The sequence below is a fragment of the Botrytis deweyae genome (genome assembly GCF_014898535.1).
Source record: "Botrytis deweyae strain B1 chromosome Unknown BDEW_002, whole genome shotgun sequence".
Classification (NCBI taxonomy): Eukaryota; Fungi; Ascomycota; class Leotiomycetes; order Helotiales; family Sclerotiniaceae; genus Botrytis; species Botrytis deweyae.
In genome coordinates this window covers 1,376,575-1,396,271 of record NW_024066209.1, presented here as the reverse complement: position 1 = coordinate 1,396,271, position 19,697 = coordinate 1,376,575, and the positions used below count along the sequence as shown (strand labels likewise).

General features: G+C 42.9%; 7 protein-coding genes across 7 annotated transcripts; 3 read left to right on the top strand and 4 right to left on the bottom strand.

Moving 5' to 3' along the window:
- Window positions 1-3,331: 3,331 nt before the first annotated feature.
- Window positions 3,332-4,567, bottom strand: EAE98_001106 (uncharacterized protein; the record flags this gene model as incomplete). The annotated part of the gene is made up of 3 exons (XM_038948723.1): window positions 3,332-3,963; window positions 4,012-4,428; window positions 4,492-4,567. 3 exons carry the CDS (start codon window positions 4,565-4,567, stop codon window positions 3,332-3,334), a joined length of 1,125 nt encoding a protein of 374 aa, XP_038814989.1.
- A 1,247-nt stretch (window positions 4,568-5,814) lies between these two features.
- On the top strand, window positions 5,815-8,482 carry EAE98_001105 (uncharacterized protein; the record flags this gene model as incomplete). Its single annotated transcript, XM_038948722.1, has 6 exons — window positions 5,815-5,928; window positions 6,004-6,120; window positions 6,852-7,013; window positions 7,079-7,393; window positions 7,446-7,551; window positions 7,635-8,482. The coding sequence occupies 6 exons, from the start codon at window positions 5,815-5,817 to the stop codon at window positions 8,480-8,482; spliced, it is 1,662 nt and encodes a 553-aa protein (XP_038814988.1).
- Window positions 8,483-9,620: 1,138 nt separating this feature from the next.
- EAE98_001104 (uncharacterized protein) lies at window positions 9,621-10,892 on the top strand (the record flags this gene model as incomplete). Its single annotated transcript, XM_038948721.1, has 6 exons — window positions 9,621-9,705; window positions 9,770-10,212; window positions 10,301-10,427; window positions 10,485-10,574; window positions 10,625-10,711; window positions 10,762-10,892. 6 exons carry the CDS (start codon window positions 9,621-9,623, stop codon window positions 10,890-10,892), a joined length of 963 nt encoding a protein of 320 aa, XP_038814987.1.
- Window positions 10,893-11,048: 156 nt separating this feature from the next.
- EAE98_001103 (uncharacterized protein) lies at window positions 11,049-12,098 on the bottom strand (the record flags this gene model as incomplete). Its single annotated transcript, XM_038948720.1, has 1 exon — window positions 11,049-12,098. The coding sequence occupies one exon, from the start codon at window positions 12,096-12,098 to the stop codon at window positions 11,049-11,051; it is 1,050 nt and encodes a 349-aa protein (XP_038814986.1).
- A 1,476-nt stretch (window positions 12,099-13,574) lies between these two features.
- EAE98_001102 (uncharacterized protein) lies at window positions 13,575-14,909 on the bottom strand (the record flags this gene model as incomplete). The annotated part of the gene is made up of 1 exon (XM_038948719.1): window positions 13,575-14,909. One exon carries the CDS (start codon window positions 14,907-14,909, stop codon window positions 13,575-13,577), a length of 1,335 nt encoding a protein of 444 aa, XP_038814985.1.
- Window positions 14,910-15,550: 641 nt separating this feature from the next.
- Window positions 15,551-17,019, top strand: EAE98_001101 (uncharacterized protein; the record flags this gene model as incomplete). The annotated part of the gene is made up of 2 exons (XM_038948718.1): window positions 15,551-15,605; window positions 15,671-17,019. 2 exons carry the CDS (start codon window positions 15,551-15,553, stop codon window positions 17,017-17,019), a joined length of 1,404 nt encoding a protein of 467 aa, XP_038814984.1.
- A 170-nt stretch (window positions 17,020-17,189) lies between these two features.
- Window positions 17,190-19,289, bottom strand: EAE98_001100 (uncharacterized protein). The gene is made up of 5 exons (XM_038948717.1): window positions 18,793-19,289; window positions 18,459-18,590; window positions 17,775-18,404; window positions 17,513-17,722; window positions 17,190-17,456 (listed from the first exon to the last, which is right to left on the bottom strand). Exons 1-5 carry the CDS (start codon window positions 18,985-18,987, stop codon window positions 17,244-17,246), a joined length of 1,380 nt encoding a protein of 459 aa, XP_038814983.1. The 5' UTR covers window positions 18,988-19,289; the 3' UTR covers window positions 17,190-17,243.
- Window positions 19,290-19,697: the final 408 nt, after the last annotated feature.

Here is a 19,697-nt window from a genome sequence, read left to right as displayed (position 1 = left end):
ACGTGCAGATGAGCTTAAAATATTGGGCAATTAAGTATGGGATATGAGATATGAGATATGTTGATTTTGGTCGGCGAGTTTGGGGTTTGAGAATACATGGGTTGATAACTGAGGGAGGGTTGATTAACCATGCGATGGGATGGAAATTTGCACGCACAAAGGACTTGTTGGAAAGTATCGTTCTCGTCCCAAAGGAGTATTGGTCATGAGTCATGAATCACGAAATCTTTTCATGCATTTCACATTTTCCGGTTTCTCGCTTTCTTTCCTATTTGGCCATTGATTTACCTACGTAGTTTGTTTCATCATTCTTGGGAAAGAAAATCAGGATCGCAAGGTAGTAACGGCCACATGAAAACTTTAGGTATCAATTCAAAGTTCAATCAATGCATTGATAGTATTTGGGTCTCGACCCCAGAATCCCAAACCTGAATTCTGACAAGTTTGAGAAATCCCGTTGCACGGAAATGAATTGCATTCGAGACGCAGACAACTGCATCACGTGAACTTTACCGTTGTTGTGTTTCGTCGCGTCAGCATTCCGCTATTCTTGCTTACGAGGTAAACGAGGTAGACGAGCCATCTTACCAACGTTTAGTTTTCTGAGCTCACATCAGCGTCGCATCACTGCCACAGGCCCACAGTCGGTAGATCACTCTTACTTCACGTCACACACAACATGTGTTGGTATCTTCGTACCTGTCCCACCATTCATAGATTAGGATTCTTTCTTCAACGAACGATTGAGTATCGTCATTCATGAACCGTTGTCCTATTCCCATCAATCCATGATTGCGCCTCTATTTTTCTACAAAAGATGCTTTCTCACATAAGATGAGATTGGTATGTAACAAACATCACATCAGATTATCGTGAAACTAAATCATCGATGGTCGATATATGTAGAGGATTAGAGGGGAACGTCGCTATTACACGAAAGAGATCAGAGGAGCAGCTCTTTATTTAATATCATTTATTTCTCTTCTTATTCTTCAATTCTTATGGAATACCAAATCGGGAAGATAATGATCGGTCAATTAATCCAAGTGAATGAGAGGATTGGGTTGGGGGCCACTAGATATCTTACTGTGATGAGATGACGAGGTTGCTAGATCGAAATGACGAGGACATGGCAATGATCAAGATTTATGATATGACTTTAGGTGAAACATTTACGATGTACCATAGTAGAATATCTTACTTGGAAAGACTAGATAGATGCATGTGATGCTCATCTATTTCTTCTCGCCGCATCCATCACGAGTTGAAGGCAAGACGGACATTATGGTTAGGGTTGCGGGAATGAGGTGGAATAGATTAACACAAGGAAAATATTGGATTGAGAATGTGCATTATGATAATCTGGTTCAGTCTGGATTTGATGGAAGTTTTATGGCATGTGTGCAATGGCGAACAGAGCAGAAGGAGCAGAGGAGGAAACCGGATAGAGTTAGATAGATAGAACTGTATCAAACATGGAAAGAATAGCGAGAATTGTCATTCGGTAACTATCAAGCTATTGTATCTATTCATCTACCATCTTCGAAGTTGAAAATGTGCTCATCAAACACCTCTTCATTCATCCCCCATCAAGTAATCAAGTATAGTATCACCAACGCAGCATCTCCAGCCCTTAGCATACACACAAAAGTCTCTACACAGTGTACACACACACCAAATCCACATTCCCTCTTCTCTTTCCCCAATCTCCCGCACCTAATATTTCCTCCCGACACAAACATCTCTCCTCATCCTACCCCTCCCCTCCACTTCCCTTAACAAAATTTCCAACCACATATCCAGTAACACGAAGCACAACAGTAGCTTCGCTACATATACGTATCACTGCTTCCACACCGCGTTAGCTCCCTTATCGGATACCGATGTGCATGCATATTGCATGTATATGCAAATGCGTCTTTCCGAGGAAAGTGGAGTGACGGACAGACGCCATGTGCGGGAGGGAAGTAGGTTGGTTTAATGATGAGGTGCATGCGCAGCCTTGTTTTTCGCCGTTTGGTTTGCGGAAGTGCGTTTAGACTGTGAGTTAATGGGGAGGTGGATGCGTGGGTTGTTGATGATGGAAATGTAATGAGAATCAAAAGTTTGATGCCGATTTGAAGGAAAGAGGATGTAATGTGATCTTATGCGACGGAGTCCGGAGAAGGCTTAGAATATTGAATTGATAACTTGCGATATATCATACTGGGTTTAACGAACTCTGCGGTAGAGATACACTTGACAATTTATGAGTTACTGAATGAGATGTGAGACCTCACGTCTTTTTGTCTTCTTTCATCTGAGTTGGAAAATTCATGTGAACCGGAAGAAGATATAGACCTCACAAAACCAAAAGCCTCAAGAACTCCGTACGAGATGTGCCGTTGGATTATATATATCACGTGTTCTCTTTTCGAATCGTCCTCTTCCCGGGAACTTCACGAGGATTATACCCTCTCACATCCTAACAGCCAATCTGGCCTCCGAAGACATGAACTATACACACACAGAAGAAATGTTCTGAATATCCTGAACAAATATTCGATCCCGACGCATCTTCCTAGATCTTGCATCTGGATATCAACTTTCAATACCAAAAAGTTCTAGAAAACAAAGCAGCTCACAAATTTCTCTCCACCTTGCCTCACCTGAATTGGTTTCACTCTATCTAGACCGTTACTGGACTACCAGTAGCCGCTCAAAAAGGATTACCTGATAGATAGGAGATTGAAACAAATTCCCCATGACTACAATGCAGGAATGTACCTGGAAAGGAAAGGTGGCTAGTTCTCGCCTTCTCTCTAGACGACATAGAAGAAAACACATTCGTTTGAGATATCTTCGAGATAATATCCTTTCCAAAATCCAAGCACCTACCAAACAATACGGTGCGACTATTATGTCCAATAACCCGGGATATAGTTTAAGAAATGAGAATTTTCGAACACTCGAATTTAATTAAGTGTTGAAAGCTTCTGAGACACCGAGAAATTCATCAAAATATTAATGTTGGATACATCACCCAATTACCACAGAAGCTCTTTACCCTTATCACAAGTGAGGGTTAGAATTGGCTTGCCGCTCACAAAAGACCTCGCTGATTTAAAAGCTCGGGTATTCAGAGAGTATTTGAATGCCAAACATCTAGACACTGAAGCCAAAAATCATTAATATTATACTGCTTTATCAACAACTCTAAACCCGAAATTTTCAGAGCCAATAACCGTGAAAATTCTATGCCATCATCGTTTTTTTACGTCCATATCCCACGACTGTTTCCATAATCATACACACCTGGGATTTATTCTGAATATCAGAGTCTTGATCCAGCTTATCTTCTGGTCTCATCTTTGAAATTCTCATCATTATCCCAACCCGTTTCATCGCGATAATGCATCGTTGGATCATCTACTCTTGATGCTGGAATATCCCTATACTGGCCATTGGCTGTTAACTCTTGGTTTCTCAACATGATTGCTCGATCTTTCTTCTTTCCTAAGCCCATTCTTTGTCTTCTTGAGCCAGTTCCATATCCCTGGCGTCGACCCATAACACTACCCATCCCAATGGTGCGATGCTTTCGATTGCAATACCAAGTTCCTCCAATTACTAGGACAATAAACGCGAGGACTGTTGGAAGAGCAATATAGAGAGAAGCGCCATGTGGAGCTTTGCTTGGAGATTGACGATATGGCTCAGGCGCAGGAGAAGTAGTCACCATAATTGTTGGTCCTTGTACGGAAACGATATCCGTTTTCTGGGTGGGTGTGACAAACAAAGTTACGTTGTTGAACTTCATGCCCTTTAACCAGCTTCTATCTATCTTCCAAGCAATGAAACCAAGATTGTTACTTGTGGGCACTGATTGAAAAGCTTGTACCCCTCCTCCTGAAGCATTTACATAGTTTGCCTGTATAAAAACCGAAACATTCGACCCAGCGAAGTACCGAGCATCCCAAGTAACTGTCAAATGTCAGCGATCGCCTGATACAGCAAGATGGAAGTGCTAACCATAATATGTCTCGTCGACATATACACTAGACCCATTGTCTGGCTTACAAAACGGTGCAAACTTTCCTTTGAGATTGTGGCAGATGTCAAAGGCTCCACCACCTGTCGGTGTAGGTACCGCTTCACTAGATGTAGATATCTTTGACGCTTCAGAGAGAGAGGAAGCACTGGTAGCAGTCAATTGTGCTGGAGCAGCATCACTTGTAGTGACTTTACTATTGATCGTCGTAAGAATGGGTGTAACTGTTGACGCATGTCCGCTGGCATCGACGGTGACCCATGGGTTCAATCCTTCATCTGTAATCGAGGTTGTAGTTTCTGCTGCTGGAGTTGCTTTGTTTGTGGCAGAGGCATCTATTGCGGTGGAAGTAGGAGAGCCAGTCGAGGAATGATCGCTGGAGTTTACTGCATCAGATTCTGTGGAAGAATAAGTCAATATGAAAATAATTTTTAAATAGAAGGCAGCCAAGATTTACTTACCTGCTCTACGAGCTGGGGAGGCTTCTATAATTCCATACAGAAGGCCCATCACTATCGCGAGAAGTGACACTCGCATTATGCCCTTTTCCTACCTAGGTACTGTTCAATCACGACTAACCCTTCACTGAGGTTGATGTTAAACCAAATGAATTAAATTAAGCTTGAAGGATTTGGAATGGCGAGTCGTCAAGAAATCAATAAATGAAGAGTCTCTTATGGAAACATTGTAATTGATAGATTTCAACGAGCATATTGAAATAGATAGGTAGCTGAGGGAAGGGATTCAAAGCACGGACGAGATCAAGCTTGTCTTGTCTGTCGAGTCTGTGCACATCCACGTTCCTGACTAATTGACATGGGCTCTCGTATTGATGATATCTCATTGGTTGTCTTTCGCATTTTATACTCTCGGGTGTAACCGAAATCTGGGGATAGTGTCAGTGACATCAAATGATCGCTGTCACCGTTTATTCTCCACTCTATCAGTGACCATTAGATGCACATCAACGAATAAAAGCAGTTTCAAAAATCTGTCTGTACTCTATAGAATTTCGAGAATTTTGCTCTTGAGCACTTGAACCGATGATTACACCTGCATCTGCGCTTCTTCAGAATCAAAACTGACATACAGCTCTTTGAAACCCAACCCTCAACTTTTATATAAGTGGAAATGTGTTGGATACTCTTTGTTGTCTCTGAGAAAATAGTTTTCATCAAGTGAAACTTCGGCTATTCCAGGGGCCAGCTCAAAAAAACGACAAAGAACTTGCTTTGAACTCTTGACTTTCAATGTAAGATCTTACAATATGCTCCGGTACAAAAATATGCGCAAAGTCATTTGAACTCATCTCATGTAGGAATGATTTTTGCTCTTTCTTAAGAAATGGTTGAACGCATGCTTCATGATGTTTGTGTGCCAGCGTCTTTTTGAACTGAAGTCAATAAGGTTCTTTGGATGATGTATTGGGGTACACTTAATGTGGTTTCAAAAATACGGAGTTCAATTATGCGGCAAAGGTATCTGGAGAACATTATGCATGCGGGTTGGAATCTTGAAGTAACAAAAAGATGCATGTCATACTGCTAAATCCCGAAGATCATCTATCAGGTAGCAGGTTGCTGCATCCTTTGCCTAATTCCCTTAACTAGGTACATTATTAGTCCCAGTGAATTTTCAAAATGCCAGAGCACATAAATATTCAATTGACTGAAGTTTAAATTCACCTCAACTTTGGTTATCTCAGTCTTAAAAACTTCTTGCGCCCTGCTTTCTCTCTTTTTTTCACTCCACAAACTTTCACACAACCACCAGGTACCACAATCATGGCTACAGAACAACCCCCTCTGGTCGTTGATACTGATATGATTGATGATCTACCCAGACCTTCTCCTGACACTTTTACTGAAGATTCCATCCCTGATCGTATTGAGTGTATCGTAAGTATTTATTCCGCCTACATGATGAATCATAGATTGCATTTTGATTGAATTGAACTGATATTTTATTCTTAGGTTCCAATATCTGTCCGCCCCTCTCTCATCGATCCCAAAAACAAAGGTCTTTATGTTGATAAGGCTGTATCCCCTGGAGATATATTGTTTACGATCGAAAAGCCTTTGTTCGCCATTGTAGGTGGTTCTATGTTCCTCTTTCCTTCCTTTTTCGTTCATAATCGTCTCTTGGTACACTTGTCCTTTGTGATTAGACGAATTTTCAATCAGATCAACCAAATATCTGTAACACTTACAATCTACAAACCGCAAGCTGCAGACTTTGGCCCCTGCCTATGGAACCAATACCTTATTTTCGACTGTATGTCCTTTCTGCAGATATTTTTAAGAAATTCTGGCCTTTCTAGTCTGACACACATCTGCCTTTGACGGCATGATCAGTGTTCATTTGAAGTGTACTTGCGGACTGGTTGGAAAGCTTTCAAAACACATTCATTCCAATCTATATACTCCCGATTTTCTTGTCTGTGGGTTTCAATAATCTTGAAGATTGTTTCGTTTCCTCAAAATCTTAGGGTCACACCACACATTCATTTCAGATTTCTCAAAAGATGATTTCATCTATAGCTCTAGATGGCTATGTATTGTCTTTGAGAGCGAGGAATTGATCTACTGAGTACCTTGTACCTCATTTCATTAAAAGCAAAGCGCTGGTGACTTTGAGATCCTCTACAAAACGGAGCTCTTACAGTTTTTATCATTTGTTTAAAAGACTCGATTGAAATTTTTTGTTCATTCACTCAGCAACCTATGATTCTAGATGCCTACATTCCTAATACTTCACTCAACTAAGGGCCCTCCATTGAACCTGAACGCTTCAAAATATACTAACTTTTGAATACCTATAGGTAGAACAAATCAACACGAGATTAAGAACCTGCGATAACTGCTTTGCATACCAGAGCGTGGAGCATGGAGTAGGGACTGTCAGTACTGTAGAAAGAGATATCGGGACAGCTATTCCATTCGACCAATGTGGAAGCTGTGGGGTGCACCACTACTGTGACGAGGTAAGATTTATAATTATCGTTATATTCACTTTGTTGAATCTGGTTGGAAAGCTAACACAAAACAGGGATGCCAGAAGGAAGCATTTGAACACCATCATAAGCATGAATGTCTTACTTTCGTAGACTTTTTGTCCGAAGAGCCTTTGGCAGAGTCCTTCATTGAACGTACGGATTTCCGCTTCGTTATCCGATTCCTATGCATGGCCAAGGCAAATCTTCTTACAGATGCAATAATGAGGGATTTTTTCTCAGCACCGATAGGGAATTTATATGACTACGGACCTTCTATGGAAACTTCCTACAGAAATTTGAGTCTGAATATGAAACTTCTTGCAGAGTCGCCTGTGCACGAAGATTCAATCTTCCATCTTCTCTGCTTTGTAAGTTGACAAGTTCAAATATTTTGCACAGTATTGCTAATCACTATGACAGGCCGTTCATCAATTTATTCCGATGTACCAACCATTCATATGTCAATTCAATAGGCATGATATAAGTTATTGGAACACAAGTTCTCCAACGAGCATTCCTTGTGGTTGTAAGTATAGCTCATTTGATAAAGCTCATTCTATTATTTTCAAAGTAAAGGCATATTAACCGTAGTAACAAATACATTTGTAGGCTGCTACGAGCCCTTCATCACAATCATGAGAAACGATTGCAATGCCAACACTCGCGAGTACTTTGATGGAAAGACATACATTCTACAAGCCAATTGTTCGATCCCTGCCAACACTGAGATTACCCGCCGTTTCAGTTCTTGGAATGACTACGAAACCCGCCGTCTTGAACTTATGAGAAAAGAAAAGCTTGATTGCAAATGTACCTTATGTATTCGAGGAAATCTAGGACCGACAGGTGATCTTCGAGAGCGCATGCTTTCAATTTACATTGACAATTACAACCCTAAAGTCGACACGGAGAAACTGAAACAACAACTATCGATCGATCACAGAGTTATTGCTGATCTGAAATCCTATGGATTCGGCCACGATTGCCCTGGTCTAAGAAGAGCATACATGAGTCTATTCGGCGGTCAATTTGATCTAGACTGCCGCACCAAAACTCAGGATTACAAAGGGTCCTTGAGACTTCTTCTCACCGTCTACTACCTGATCGACCCAGTTGCATGCCCGGCACCATTACCGGAAGAACGCATCAAAGTTCTGCATTTCCTCATAGTTATAGCCTACATTGGAGAAGACTCACGATCCAAGGTTAGCGAGATCATCCTCACAATGCGCAAATTTATCTATCATTGGCGCTCGCAGCTCGTCCACTACTCCAGGCAAATGGGTGGCCCCAATACCAGGATTGCTACATTCCATCGAAATGCATTCGAGGAAGACCTAGAGGCTGGGGGTATACCTGTTTACACGGACAAAGATGATCTCGTGAAGGAGTTGAATGGTTGGTTTAAATTGCTTGGTCTTGATGAAATGACATCAGAGCAGATTCTCCGTACTTAAATGGACCAAATGATATGCAAGCAGAGCATTTCGCGGCTGAAATGACTTCGGCATATATTGGATTGGCAGAAATTGTGATTTCTCCCAGATAGGACTATGGAGGAATCATGGAGGAGAAACCGTGGAAATCTACTCACAGGGGATTTCAATAATATTCAATAAGGGAGGAAACAGAATGCAACATCGTGTTCAATGCGGAGGTAAATTCACGTGAGAGATAAATGTAATATCGTTAGATAAATCACAAAGCTTTCCTCTGACCTACGAGTTCCAATGCTATGTAGACCGCGGTAGAACCCTACGCAATTTAGGATATTTTGACAAGAGCCCATTAAACACAACCAATTTATATATTTCACATCAGCCTTCACCCACTTAACAAAAGGCTCGAGTTCAAGGATAACTGTTAGGCCTACCGGCCCATTGGAACTCGGACTTGGCCGACCTGGAAGCATAGAAACCTTGAATCAGAATCCTATAATTCTGCAAGCATCGTATGGCTCGAGTCATTCAAACTAGGATTTCCGGTCAGCTGGTACGCTAGTAGTAGGGCTTACACAGCCCGCAGAAGGTCCACTTGTTGAGTTGTCGGTGCATTTATCGGTGCCCTGAAGATAAATTATGGCGAATCAAATTGCAATTCAGATGATTGTGGTAGAAGCTTCTTGGATCTTGGAAGCTACAGGCCCTGTCAGATTCGTCATGACTACAGTGAAGAAGTGCAGAAATTGTATCTGCGGAAATACGCTCCTGGTTGGTCTTACTTGTTTGAGAGATTGAAGGGTCCTGCGTAGATTTCGACCACTCGGGGTCAGGAATTAATTTGGAAGCTTATCTTTCCGTAAAGTAGCTTGATTTAAAGACCGACGTACCAAGCTGGCCGAGACGGAAATGCACTGAAAGGCGCAGTACATTACTTGGGACCAAGGAGAAGCACTCGGTAATCTTCACACTGTTGCGATAAGCAGTCGTCATGACAGCAGATTGGCTGGCTATATATATATCGATCTCGCACCCTATGAGGAAAATCGTCTTCGCAGACGTCTTTTCTGAGCTCAACTTCAATTTTTAAATTCGCTTCAAAAGCCATAACGAACATCGTCAGGAAGACATAAACAATCGCCTTAACGATTTAATTATGGCTACAGGCGAAATCCAGAATAGGAGCACTTATGCCGTTGATATGGTCAAACAGTTTTCCCAGCACGCGGATGGCAAAACCTGTATGCACTTCACATTTTCCCTAATCTCGTCTTTGTCTGATTTTACTCTAAACACCCCATATAGTTCTCATTACCGGTCCCAGTGAAGAAGGGATCGGAGCTGAAATTGCCCTCTCCATTGCCTCATCGTCAAACCCTTCAATGATAATTCTCGCTGGTCGCCAAAAAACAAAAATTCTCTCCGTCATATTCCTCATTCGACGAATGAACCCCAACATCAATGTTGTCTGGATCCCATTAAACTTACTTGACAATGATTCTATCCGCGCAGCAGCAGATGCCATCAAGAAATTGGAGATTGAGAAAATACATGTTGTCATCAATAATGCCGGAGTCATGGGCGTACGAAATTATACAACCTCAAAGCAGGGTGTTGAGGGTCAATTTGCTGCAAATTACTTGGGTCACTTTCTATTGACCAACTTGTTGATGGATCGGATTATCGCAGCGAAAGAAGAAGATGCAGTGATTGTTAATGTGGGGAGCTTGGGGTATGAATTGGGCGAGGTGAGCCTTGATGACGTTAACTTCGAGGCATGTCGACCTATTTCCTTTCCCATTGCGAAAATCGTCGGTTAACGGACCTCGGTCATAGGGAGGGCAAACTTACAATGCTTGGAAGGCATTTGGACAATCGAAGACTGCGATGCTTCTCTGGAACATCGCTCTAGGAAAAAGACTGGCCAATAAAGGTGTCTCAACATTAGTCGTGCACCCAGGAAGTGAGTCGCTTACTATGTATGGTGTTGTACAAAAAAGCTATATTGATAACATTGAAGTCACCTTCGAAACAAAAATTCTTGAAAACTCTAGCATTGATCAAGAGCAACTTGCAGAGGCGTACAAGCTCGCCACAGAGAGAGATGAGGGTAAGTGGCTTTTACCAGCATCTATTTCAAGAACTCATACCAGAAAACAGGCAAATATTTCCACCCTCAGAAGATGGTCACAAGACAAGAAGCAGCTGGGGCAGTCGTTCGTGCCGCACTGGATCCTGCATTCAAAGGTGCATTCCAGTCTTCAATTATTGTCGAGCTTGCTGATTAGAAGCTCTAGCATTATCTCCGGCGTTTATCGTTGATGAGAAAGTTAATTCAAAGACTAGGAGCTACGCAACTAGCGAAAAAGATGCTGAGGCACTGTGGAAACTGAGCGAAAAACTTGTCGAAGAAACATTCAATATCTAGAAAACAGTACAATCGTGGAAAGAAATTGACATGGCCGAAAAACACAATTCATTAGCAACCGAGGGAAGATAGCCAGCAAGAAGAATGTGGAGCTATCAATGTTGATCGATTTCTCAGCAAAAGATGAGAACGGTTCTAACTGCAGCTCAAAATCATTTATACTTCCAACACTAATTTCACACCACTGACCCCTCCTTTCAACTCGTCTAATGCTTTGTTTGCGGACTCCAATCCCCCATCTACTACTTTGATGCTCGGGCTGGGTACAAACTCTCCCGTTTGCAGTTTCTCCTTTAGCCAAGTCCAATAGAGCCATTGTGACCATTCATCCCTTTCGGCATTATCTGTTGGCGCAGAAACGAATTTGATGTTCATTCCCTGCATAGTTGGTGGCTGGGGACTTAATCGTATTGCTGATGCCAAATTGGCGATATTATCACCCTTCGTAGCTTTCAAGATGTCCAAGATGGGTTGTAGTGCACCAGCAGCATCGTATGCCAAATCAATTGCGATCCCATCTTCTTTTGCAGACTTCACAATGTTCTCCACAACAGCACTGTCTTTGTAATCAAATACTTTCGAGGCACCGAGTTTCTTGACATACTCATGATTGTGTGGGCTAGCGGTTGCATATACCACATATCCCATGTTCGCGGCTTGCTGTACGCCCGCCCCTCCAACGCTGCTGCTTCCACCCCATACCAAAGCTCCTTTCTTATCCGAAGGTGTAAATTTTGTGTCACGCGCCAAGCCAACGGAATACCAAGCAGCCATCGCAGTTTGCACCGCCATTGGAAGAATTGCTCCCTCGTTGAAGCTTATTTCGTCAGGCAACGGGCATACACTTGAAGCTGGCACAAGAACTTTCTTCTGAAAAGCTCCATAATCTGGATCGCCTTTTGTGAAGAATGCGGGTGCAAAAGCGGTTACTCGTGTTCCCACTTTCGGTGCAGCAGCTGGCACAGATTGGCCGGCAGAAACAACGACGCCAGATATATCAGATCCGGGAATTGAGGGGTATGTAGCACAAAATAACCCGTGATCGCGCATATAATGATCGATTGGGTTACACGCAATTGAGTGAACCTCTATAAGGAGTTCTTTGGGACCGGGAATCGGGGTGGGTCTATGAACTATTTCAAAGGGACCGCCCTTCTCAGGAATAATGGCAGCAAGATGCTGTGAATTTGTTGTTGTTGATGACATTATGATATGAGAGATGTTCAAACGATGTTTCTGGAATATAGTTGATTGAAAACGATGTAACTGTGTAGTAGAGAGAAGGCCATATCTTTGCCTTTATACCTACCTCACTTCGGAAGTTCGGAGTCATCTCAATTTGAACCCCGAAGAAATTCATAAAATTCAAGGAAACGGAGATTTCATTATGCTCGACATCAGCTAACATTAGTTGATATTCGCCGTTGTATCGTCTCGTTGAGGATTTTTAGAATTCAGGCTAATCGCTTTTCGTACTCACTCATATTCGTAAGGCGAAAGCTAACCTCATATCGTATTCCCTAAGGTGGGTCATCTGTAATGGTGGGTAGAGTGATTTGATTGGGTGGAACTATGCGATCCCAAATGGTCGTGATTGGATATCTTATCTCCTAACACCGGCCAAACGACGTTGGAAGTCTAGATCTTCCGCTCACCTATGATAAATTGATTCAGATTGACTACTACAGGTGATGAGAAAGGATTGACACAAGGAGCCTGCCAGTCTTTGTGATTTCAGGAACATCATGGCGCGTGCAGTTATCACTCGCAAATGTGGGCTCCGCGGTTTCTGTTACATTATTCATTTCGACTTTCTAGTACTCTCACAATACAGCTTACATTTGACACCTATGACAAAATCATAGTTTGAGCACCTTTCATAATCGAAACTCTACGTACCACTATCAACAGTGAGTACGTAAATATTAAATGAAGCATGACAGAAATTCCAAGGCTTGCTATCATATCTCAGTTTATTCTCGTCTCAAACTAGATTCACTCCGCACTGCGATTACAATAGAGTGTTAAGAAGCCACCGCCTTCTTTATCCTAACATAAGACCCACTTGCTCACTCTATCAAAAGAAAGCAATCCAAAAAATGATAATACTCAAAGGCCAAAAAAGTATACATAACGACCAAGCACTACACACAACGGCAGACGTTAAAGCGCCATGAAACATTTACTAAATCCCCCCCCCCCCGGCCCCCCCCCCCCCCCCCAAAAAAACACAATCCTAGTAGGCAAAAGAGTTCGCGCGCCCGGTGCACCAGGCGCGCTACATCTCTGTTGACCTATTTCGCGGTATCCCTGACTCCGAAGGGATCGAATGCTCCCCACAAAGATACCGCGCGCACCTCGAGTTGTCGTGTCTAACTGTTAAGCTAGATTGTCGCTTTGTCAATACCACCATTTGACGAGAAGTGATGCGAGATTTGCAGATATGTTTGTTAGGCGAATGAGGTAGATTGTGCCGCTAGTGCAATGGTGAAAAGGTCAATAGAAGCGGAAAGTGACCAACGATTGAACAGAAATAAATTTTGAAGATATGACACCTTGGGCATACTTTCCTGTCTATTCTATCTGTATTCTATCACCCTTCTAGCTGTTCTAAATCTGAATCATGGAATATTTTGAAAGTCAAAATAAACTCGGCAAATAACCAACAAAGTCTATATCCAATCAGGCGCATAACTCCTTACAAATCTCAGAAAACAATGGTCTATCCATAACAATAGGGTTGGTACACTTGTAATGCAGCTGGTTCAACTCCTCAATTGCATACCCCTCTTTCTCATCCCAGACACTGAGATTATCCGCAGCAACGACTTTTCGCGCCACCAAACCCAACATATCTTCAATCAAATGACCAAAGGCGAAGACTTCCATCTTTTCGATCGCCTCTGAATGTTCGTAACCCTTTTGGTATATTGTCGCAGCGCCAAAGTCTCCAAGAAGAGCATGACCGGAGTCATCGATCAAAATATTATGCGCATACAAATCTCCATGGGTGATTCCTCTTTCATGGAGATGCTTACTCGCAGATGCGATAGAGATTAGAATTGTGCGACATTTCTCAATCGAGAAGACAGTTTCTGGATTGAAAGCGTCGCGTGTACAACTATCAAGAGTTGGTGGAAGGCCCAAATTTGTATAGTGAGGAGGGATGAGCTCAAGTACCAATCCTCTTTTTTCTGGATGGCCATGAATCTTGCCGATTGGATCAATGAGATTCGGATGACGACCTGCGGTAATGCATGCATTCATTTCATCTGCTGGTACGCCATCACTGGTCACCTCGCCTTTGAACAACTTGACAGCGACATTCTTTTCGGCTGTAGACGATTTCCACACACCCTTTGAGATTATACCCGAAGCTCCTTCTCCCAGAAGGTGATCGATCTCCAAGTCTGACCAAGAAATATCATCTAATGTTGGATTGTCTTCATTTGATGGAGTGCAAGGATTTCCAGAGAACGAAAGAAATGACAATTCAGGAAGACTGAACAACCAAGGGGGTAAACAAGCGATCTTGTTGGCCGACAGTCTCAGTAAGCCCAACTTCCGACAATGAGACATTTCGTCAGGGAGAGACGTCAAGCTATTTCCCGCCAGCATGCATTTTTGAAGTCTATGACAGTTTCCAATACTGTGTGGCAGAGATTCAATCTTGTTATTGGTAAGGATCAGCCACCGTAACTTGCGTGGAAAGACTCCTTCGGAGATCGTAGCCATTCCATTGTTTTTGAAGGCAATCATTTCTAGGGAACGACACTGAGCCAATTCTTTGGGGAAATTGATAAAATTGCAGTCGGAAAAGAAAGCAACCTTGAGTTTATGAAGTCGGTGAATCTCTTTGGGAAGTGTCGCAAGAGGGTTATTAGATAGATCAAGAATCTCGAGTGTATCGTAGAGATCCAAGATCTCTCGAGGGAACTCCGTGAGACCACATGATAACTTCAACCGTCTTGTTCCTTTGTATTTCCCTGCTCTGAGATCATCGAAAGATTGCATCATGGGCCTTGATGGATACACAGTAATTGAATGTGAAAGAATTGCGAGTGCTGTGTGTGCTATGTTGAGAATGAGAGTTTGTGGAAAGAAAGCAGGCTGGAAATCTCCCCAAGTATACTTTGAAATCACGGAAAATACATACTTCTTGGCTAATAATACAACAAGAGTCCAAATGACACGAAGAAAGGGGTGAGATGAATCTGATGAAAAGCAATTGCTGACACCAAGCGTTTCGGATTATGTTGTTCCAGCTCCGAGTCACATGTAAGAGGCATGAGTTAGTATCACCATCACCATCACCATCACCAACTCCAACAAGAACAAGGGCGTGAAATCGGCCGGAGCCTTAAGGGATTCAAACAAAAGTGTGTCGTGAGAATTCAATTCAATAATCCTCTAAAAACTTTGGGTCAAGAACGTAGAAGGGTTCTATTTTCACCAGAGGCCTATCGCTTCTACCTTCCGTATTCCGAAGCTTTCATCGCTTAAAGTTGCCTAGACCTAAACTGTAACTTTCACGAATTCGAGCGCATTTATTTACAAGATCGACGACGCGACACCTTATCAGCCTTCTTATAATTTTGGTTCCTATCATCTGAAACTCGATTGCCTTAACCTTCCGTTCTCAATATTCTCTTATCGTCATGGCATCACAAACAATGAATTCGTCAATGCAACCCACTGACGTTTATGGAGGAGGTAAATACTTTTTTTAGCCAGCCACCTCAAAGGGCCATGAACATTTTACTAACAAAATCAATTAGATGAAGTATCAGCCATTGTCATTGACCCGGGATACTCAAGCATACGCGCCGGATTTGCGGGAGAAGATACCCCCAAATCATTCATCAACTCACATTATGGTGTTCGTGATGGAGAATCATTTTATGGCGACAATGCGATTCACAACCCCAGCGCGAACCTCGAAATCCGCAATCCAATGAACAAGGATGGAATTGTTGAAGACTGGGATACTGCGGAGCAGTTATGGAAATATGCTATTACTTCGCGACTTACCAGCTTCAAGCAGGCGGATCCTAGAACCAACGGACTAAATGATCGACCAGAGGAGATGGAGGTTGATATGGATGTGGATGCGCACGAAAAACCCTTGGAAGAACACCCACTGTTAATGACGGAAACTGCATGGAATACAGCCAAATCTCGAGAAAAGGCTATTGAAGTAGCTATGGAATCTTGGGGAAGCCCTGCCTTTTGGCTCGCCCGAAACAGCGTCCTCGCAGCATTTGGAGGCGGCAAGGCGACAGCGTTGGTGGTCGATGTTGGAGCATCAAATGCATCAGTTATCGCCGTACACGATGGACTTGTACTCAAGAAATCAGTGCAGAGATCCCCTCTCGCTGGCAACTGGGTATCCTCCCAAATCCGCGCCATGTTCAACACCGTAGAACCCAAAGTCGAGCTCACTCCGCATTTTATGATCTCATCCAAAACTCCCGTTGACGCAGGTGCCCCAGCCCAGGCTACCTACCGCAACTTCAAAATTCCTCCCACGCCCAGTTTCCGCGCTTTAGAAGAAGAGCGTGTCTTAACAGAATTCAAAGAATCGGTTGTGCAAGTTTGGAGCGGACCAAATCGTCTGAATGCTCCTACCGGACCCGGAACTTTAACCACAAATGTGGATTATGCGAAACAGCAACCGGGTCGGGTATTCGAGATGCCAGATGGTTCGAACCAGATGTGGGGTGTAGAGCGATTCAATGTTACAGAAGGCATGTGGGACGAAAAGGCTGCGCTACCTGTAGACAACGAGTCTGCTCCCACAAAGGCTCAAACCCTCCCCGAGATGATCAAGGCTTCTATTGCAGCGGTTGATATGGATCTACGGTCGCATTTGTTGCAGAACATTATCGTCACAGGTGGGAGCACACTACTTAATGGATTCACAGATCGTTTGAATAACGAATTATCACTTTTATACCCGGGTGCTAGAATCAAGTTACAAGCTGCAGGTCTTACACAAGAGAGAAGATTTGGTTCGTGGATTGGAGGTAGTATCTTGGGAAGTTTGGGAACCTTCCATCAAATGTGGATTTCAAGAAAGGAGTACGAGGAATTTGGTGCCAGTATTGTGGAGAAAAGGTGCAAATAAACTTACTTTCTATTCCCACAATTATTGCAGGAAGCCAAAAGTTATGCTTTAGATCTATGGTGGTACGAAATGAAAGTGGAAGGTGGGAATTGGACTGGCGTTGGAGGAGTTTCCAGTGCGCGCTGAGATTAAGATATAATACCTTCGATTCTAGAATATGTGCACAATGAAATTCATGACAAAGCTAAACCTCTTGCTCTAAGACTGCGATTCAGAATTTCACTCTACCATCCTCGCCATCTTACCCAAACATCAATAATCTCATCTTCTTTTCCTGTTCGACTCTCGTCTACAATCAGATACCATCCATATCCTGCCCCAGCGATACATGCGTGGTTAGGCCAGACGCGAACTCTTTGGCCAATGGAGAGTTCCGAATCGTTTTTTCCCGGGTTGGTTAGTATTCCGTGTTCTTGCGAGATTCGAGAAATTTGCCACTGTGGTTATTTTAGTTGTCGGCTACTTTACTGTTCAGTGAAAAGGGTATACTTACACCAGAATAACCTTCAGGGCCCGTATTTGGCAAAGCAAAAGAAGTGCGGTTCCATGGTGAGACAATGCCCCAGCCGGGATATGCCTTGCAAGGCTCACGGCCAAGAGCGAGGGAGCCGGCCGTGATAAGGGCTTCGGGGGAATCAGATTTACCTCGAGGTGGGTAGAGTGAAGCGATTTCTGCGAGGATTGTGATGGCGACGGAAGACCACTTTGTGTGTCATTACATGATAACGACAAATCTGAGAGTGGAATGGTCTTACACTAAGTAAATCTTCTGGCAATGCATGGGTAGCTAACTGTTGCATGTCGAGCATTGGATACACTCCAGCATGTATTTCAATCTCACAGCCCACATCACGAATGGCTCCCATGGTAGCCTTCAGAGCAGAGATTTCGTTTAATCCCTCGGAAGAAGTTGACGGTAAGAGAAGATTACGAATGGCACTAGAAGTTGGAGTAGCCCCTACAGAAAGCACGAGGGGCATTTTAGTAGCAGCTACCGAATGAACCTCTTCAGATGTAATGAGGAGGGCTTCAAATTCTTGGCGAAGATAATCGAGAGCTGCAGTTTGAGAGTTTGAGGAATAGGAGTGTCCAGCATGAGAATATAGTCCGTGAAGAATGCATACATTACGCTTGGCAAGGGTTATGACAGAGGAGATTAGTAGAGAGCACGTTTCTGTACCGGGGATGACACCAGCTCGGTGGCCTCCCATGTCTATTTTAATAAAAACAAGAGGCGGTATGTTTGTTTTCTCATGGATGGCAGCGACAGAGCCAAGCTGCGATGGGTGGTCGATCATGAGAGATATACCATTGGGTCCAAGAGCGGTAGAAACTTTTGATAATCGGTCGACTACTCCTGAAGTAAGGGGAAAGCTATAAAGTATCTAGTCTTTGTAAATACAAAAACCCGATCATAGACGGAACAATGACCAACTCACATTGACAGCCCTTCCCTTACTCTTGTACTCGAGGAGTAGAGGGACAATATTCTCTGCCTCTACAACTGTTGAAACGACGATGTTGGCTGGTCCAGGCCCATCTCCAATTTGTAATCTTGTCAATTCCGTTGTCTTCCATATTGATCAGTATGAATATTGAATATGCATAATAACAGTTCCAGTTCATGCAGTGCTTCGTATTCGAAACAATGGGTAGATATGTCAACCAGACACCACCCTCAAAGTAAGCTCAGTACTACTGATATGAAATAAGATAAGGTGGACAAGAAGACGGGGGAATATGAGGAGCAAGAACTCCCGAAAGAACGTGTACCTTATGGGTTTTGATATGGGCTCTCCAACTGCACTTTAAAGAGTTTACAGTCTCAAGCATATCGGTACAGTTCTTTCTCAATTTCGATATATCAAGTACAACTGCAGGACAAGGTACATCGTGTAGTGATTTGCCCACGTATTCCCTCACAAGTTCTTCTTTCGAGGCAGAGGGGATTAGAGATGTAGAATCCATGATTGAATAGAATAGAAATGAAGGATGTGAATATAAGGTCGAACTATGGCGAGTCCTATAATGGCTTGTCAAGATATCTATCAAACAATTGTGATTCAGACATTTCTTCAGATGTCACTTGGTTTGTAGTGGGGCATATGAGCGGATAGAGAGCTTGTGTGGTGATAGGATATGATGCCATGCATCATGCATAACGATAAAGAATGTATTTCGTCGAATACCTGGGTAGGAGGTATATCTATACATCAATACTATTGTTGTTATTCATCCTTTCTTCTGTTCATACAATTTCTCATAATGGGATGAGAATCGTTTGGCGTCTTGAAGTGTTGTGTGGTTGATATCGAATTTATATGTTACTCCAAGTTGTTTCATCAATAAATCTACCCCTACCTGCGAGCTTGCCTTGCCTAGTACCTGTGGCCTTGTTTCCCCGCAGAGCGAATACGGTCCCGTGATTGGTTTCTTATCCATAGGTACTGTATTATAGATAACATTACACGCCAACTGTGCAATTCCGAGATATCATTCGAAATCCATTCCATCTCAACCACTGTCTAATTACTTTGGTTAGCTTCGACAACTTTTTTTACGACAACCTCTCTCACAGAACTCTCACATTACCCAAAAAATTCAAGGAACATCCTTTTCAACAACAATTCCTTTTGCGCAAACGATATTTGTATGATCACGACCATTCCAGCACAACA

Coding starts and splice junctions, on each gene's coding strand:
- EAE98_001100 (XM_038948717.1), bottom strand. CDS start 18,987: ATGGATTCTACATCTCTAATCCCCTCTGCCTCGAAAGAAGAACTTGTG. Junction 18,405..18,458: donor GTAAGGGAAGGGCTGTCAAT/GTGAGTTGGTCA, acceptor TACAAAGACTAG/ATACTTTATAGCTTTCCCCT. Junction 17,457..17,512: donor GCCCTGAAGGTTATTCTGGT/GTAAGTATACCC, acceptor AAATAACCACAG/TGGCAAATTTCTCGAATCTC.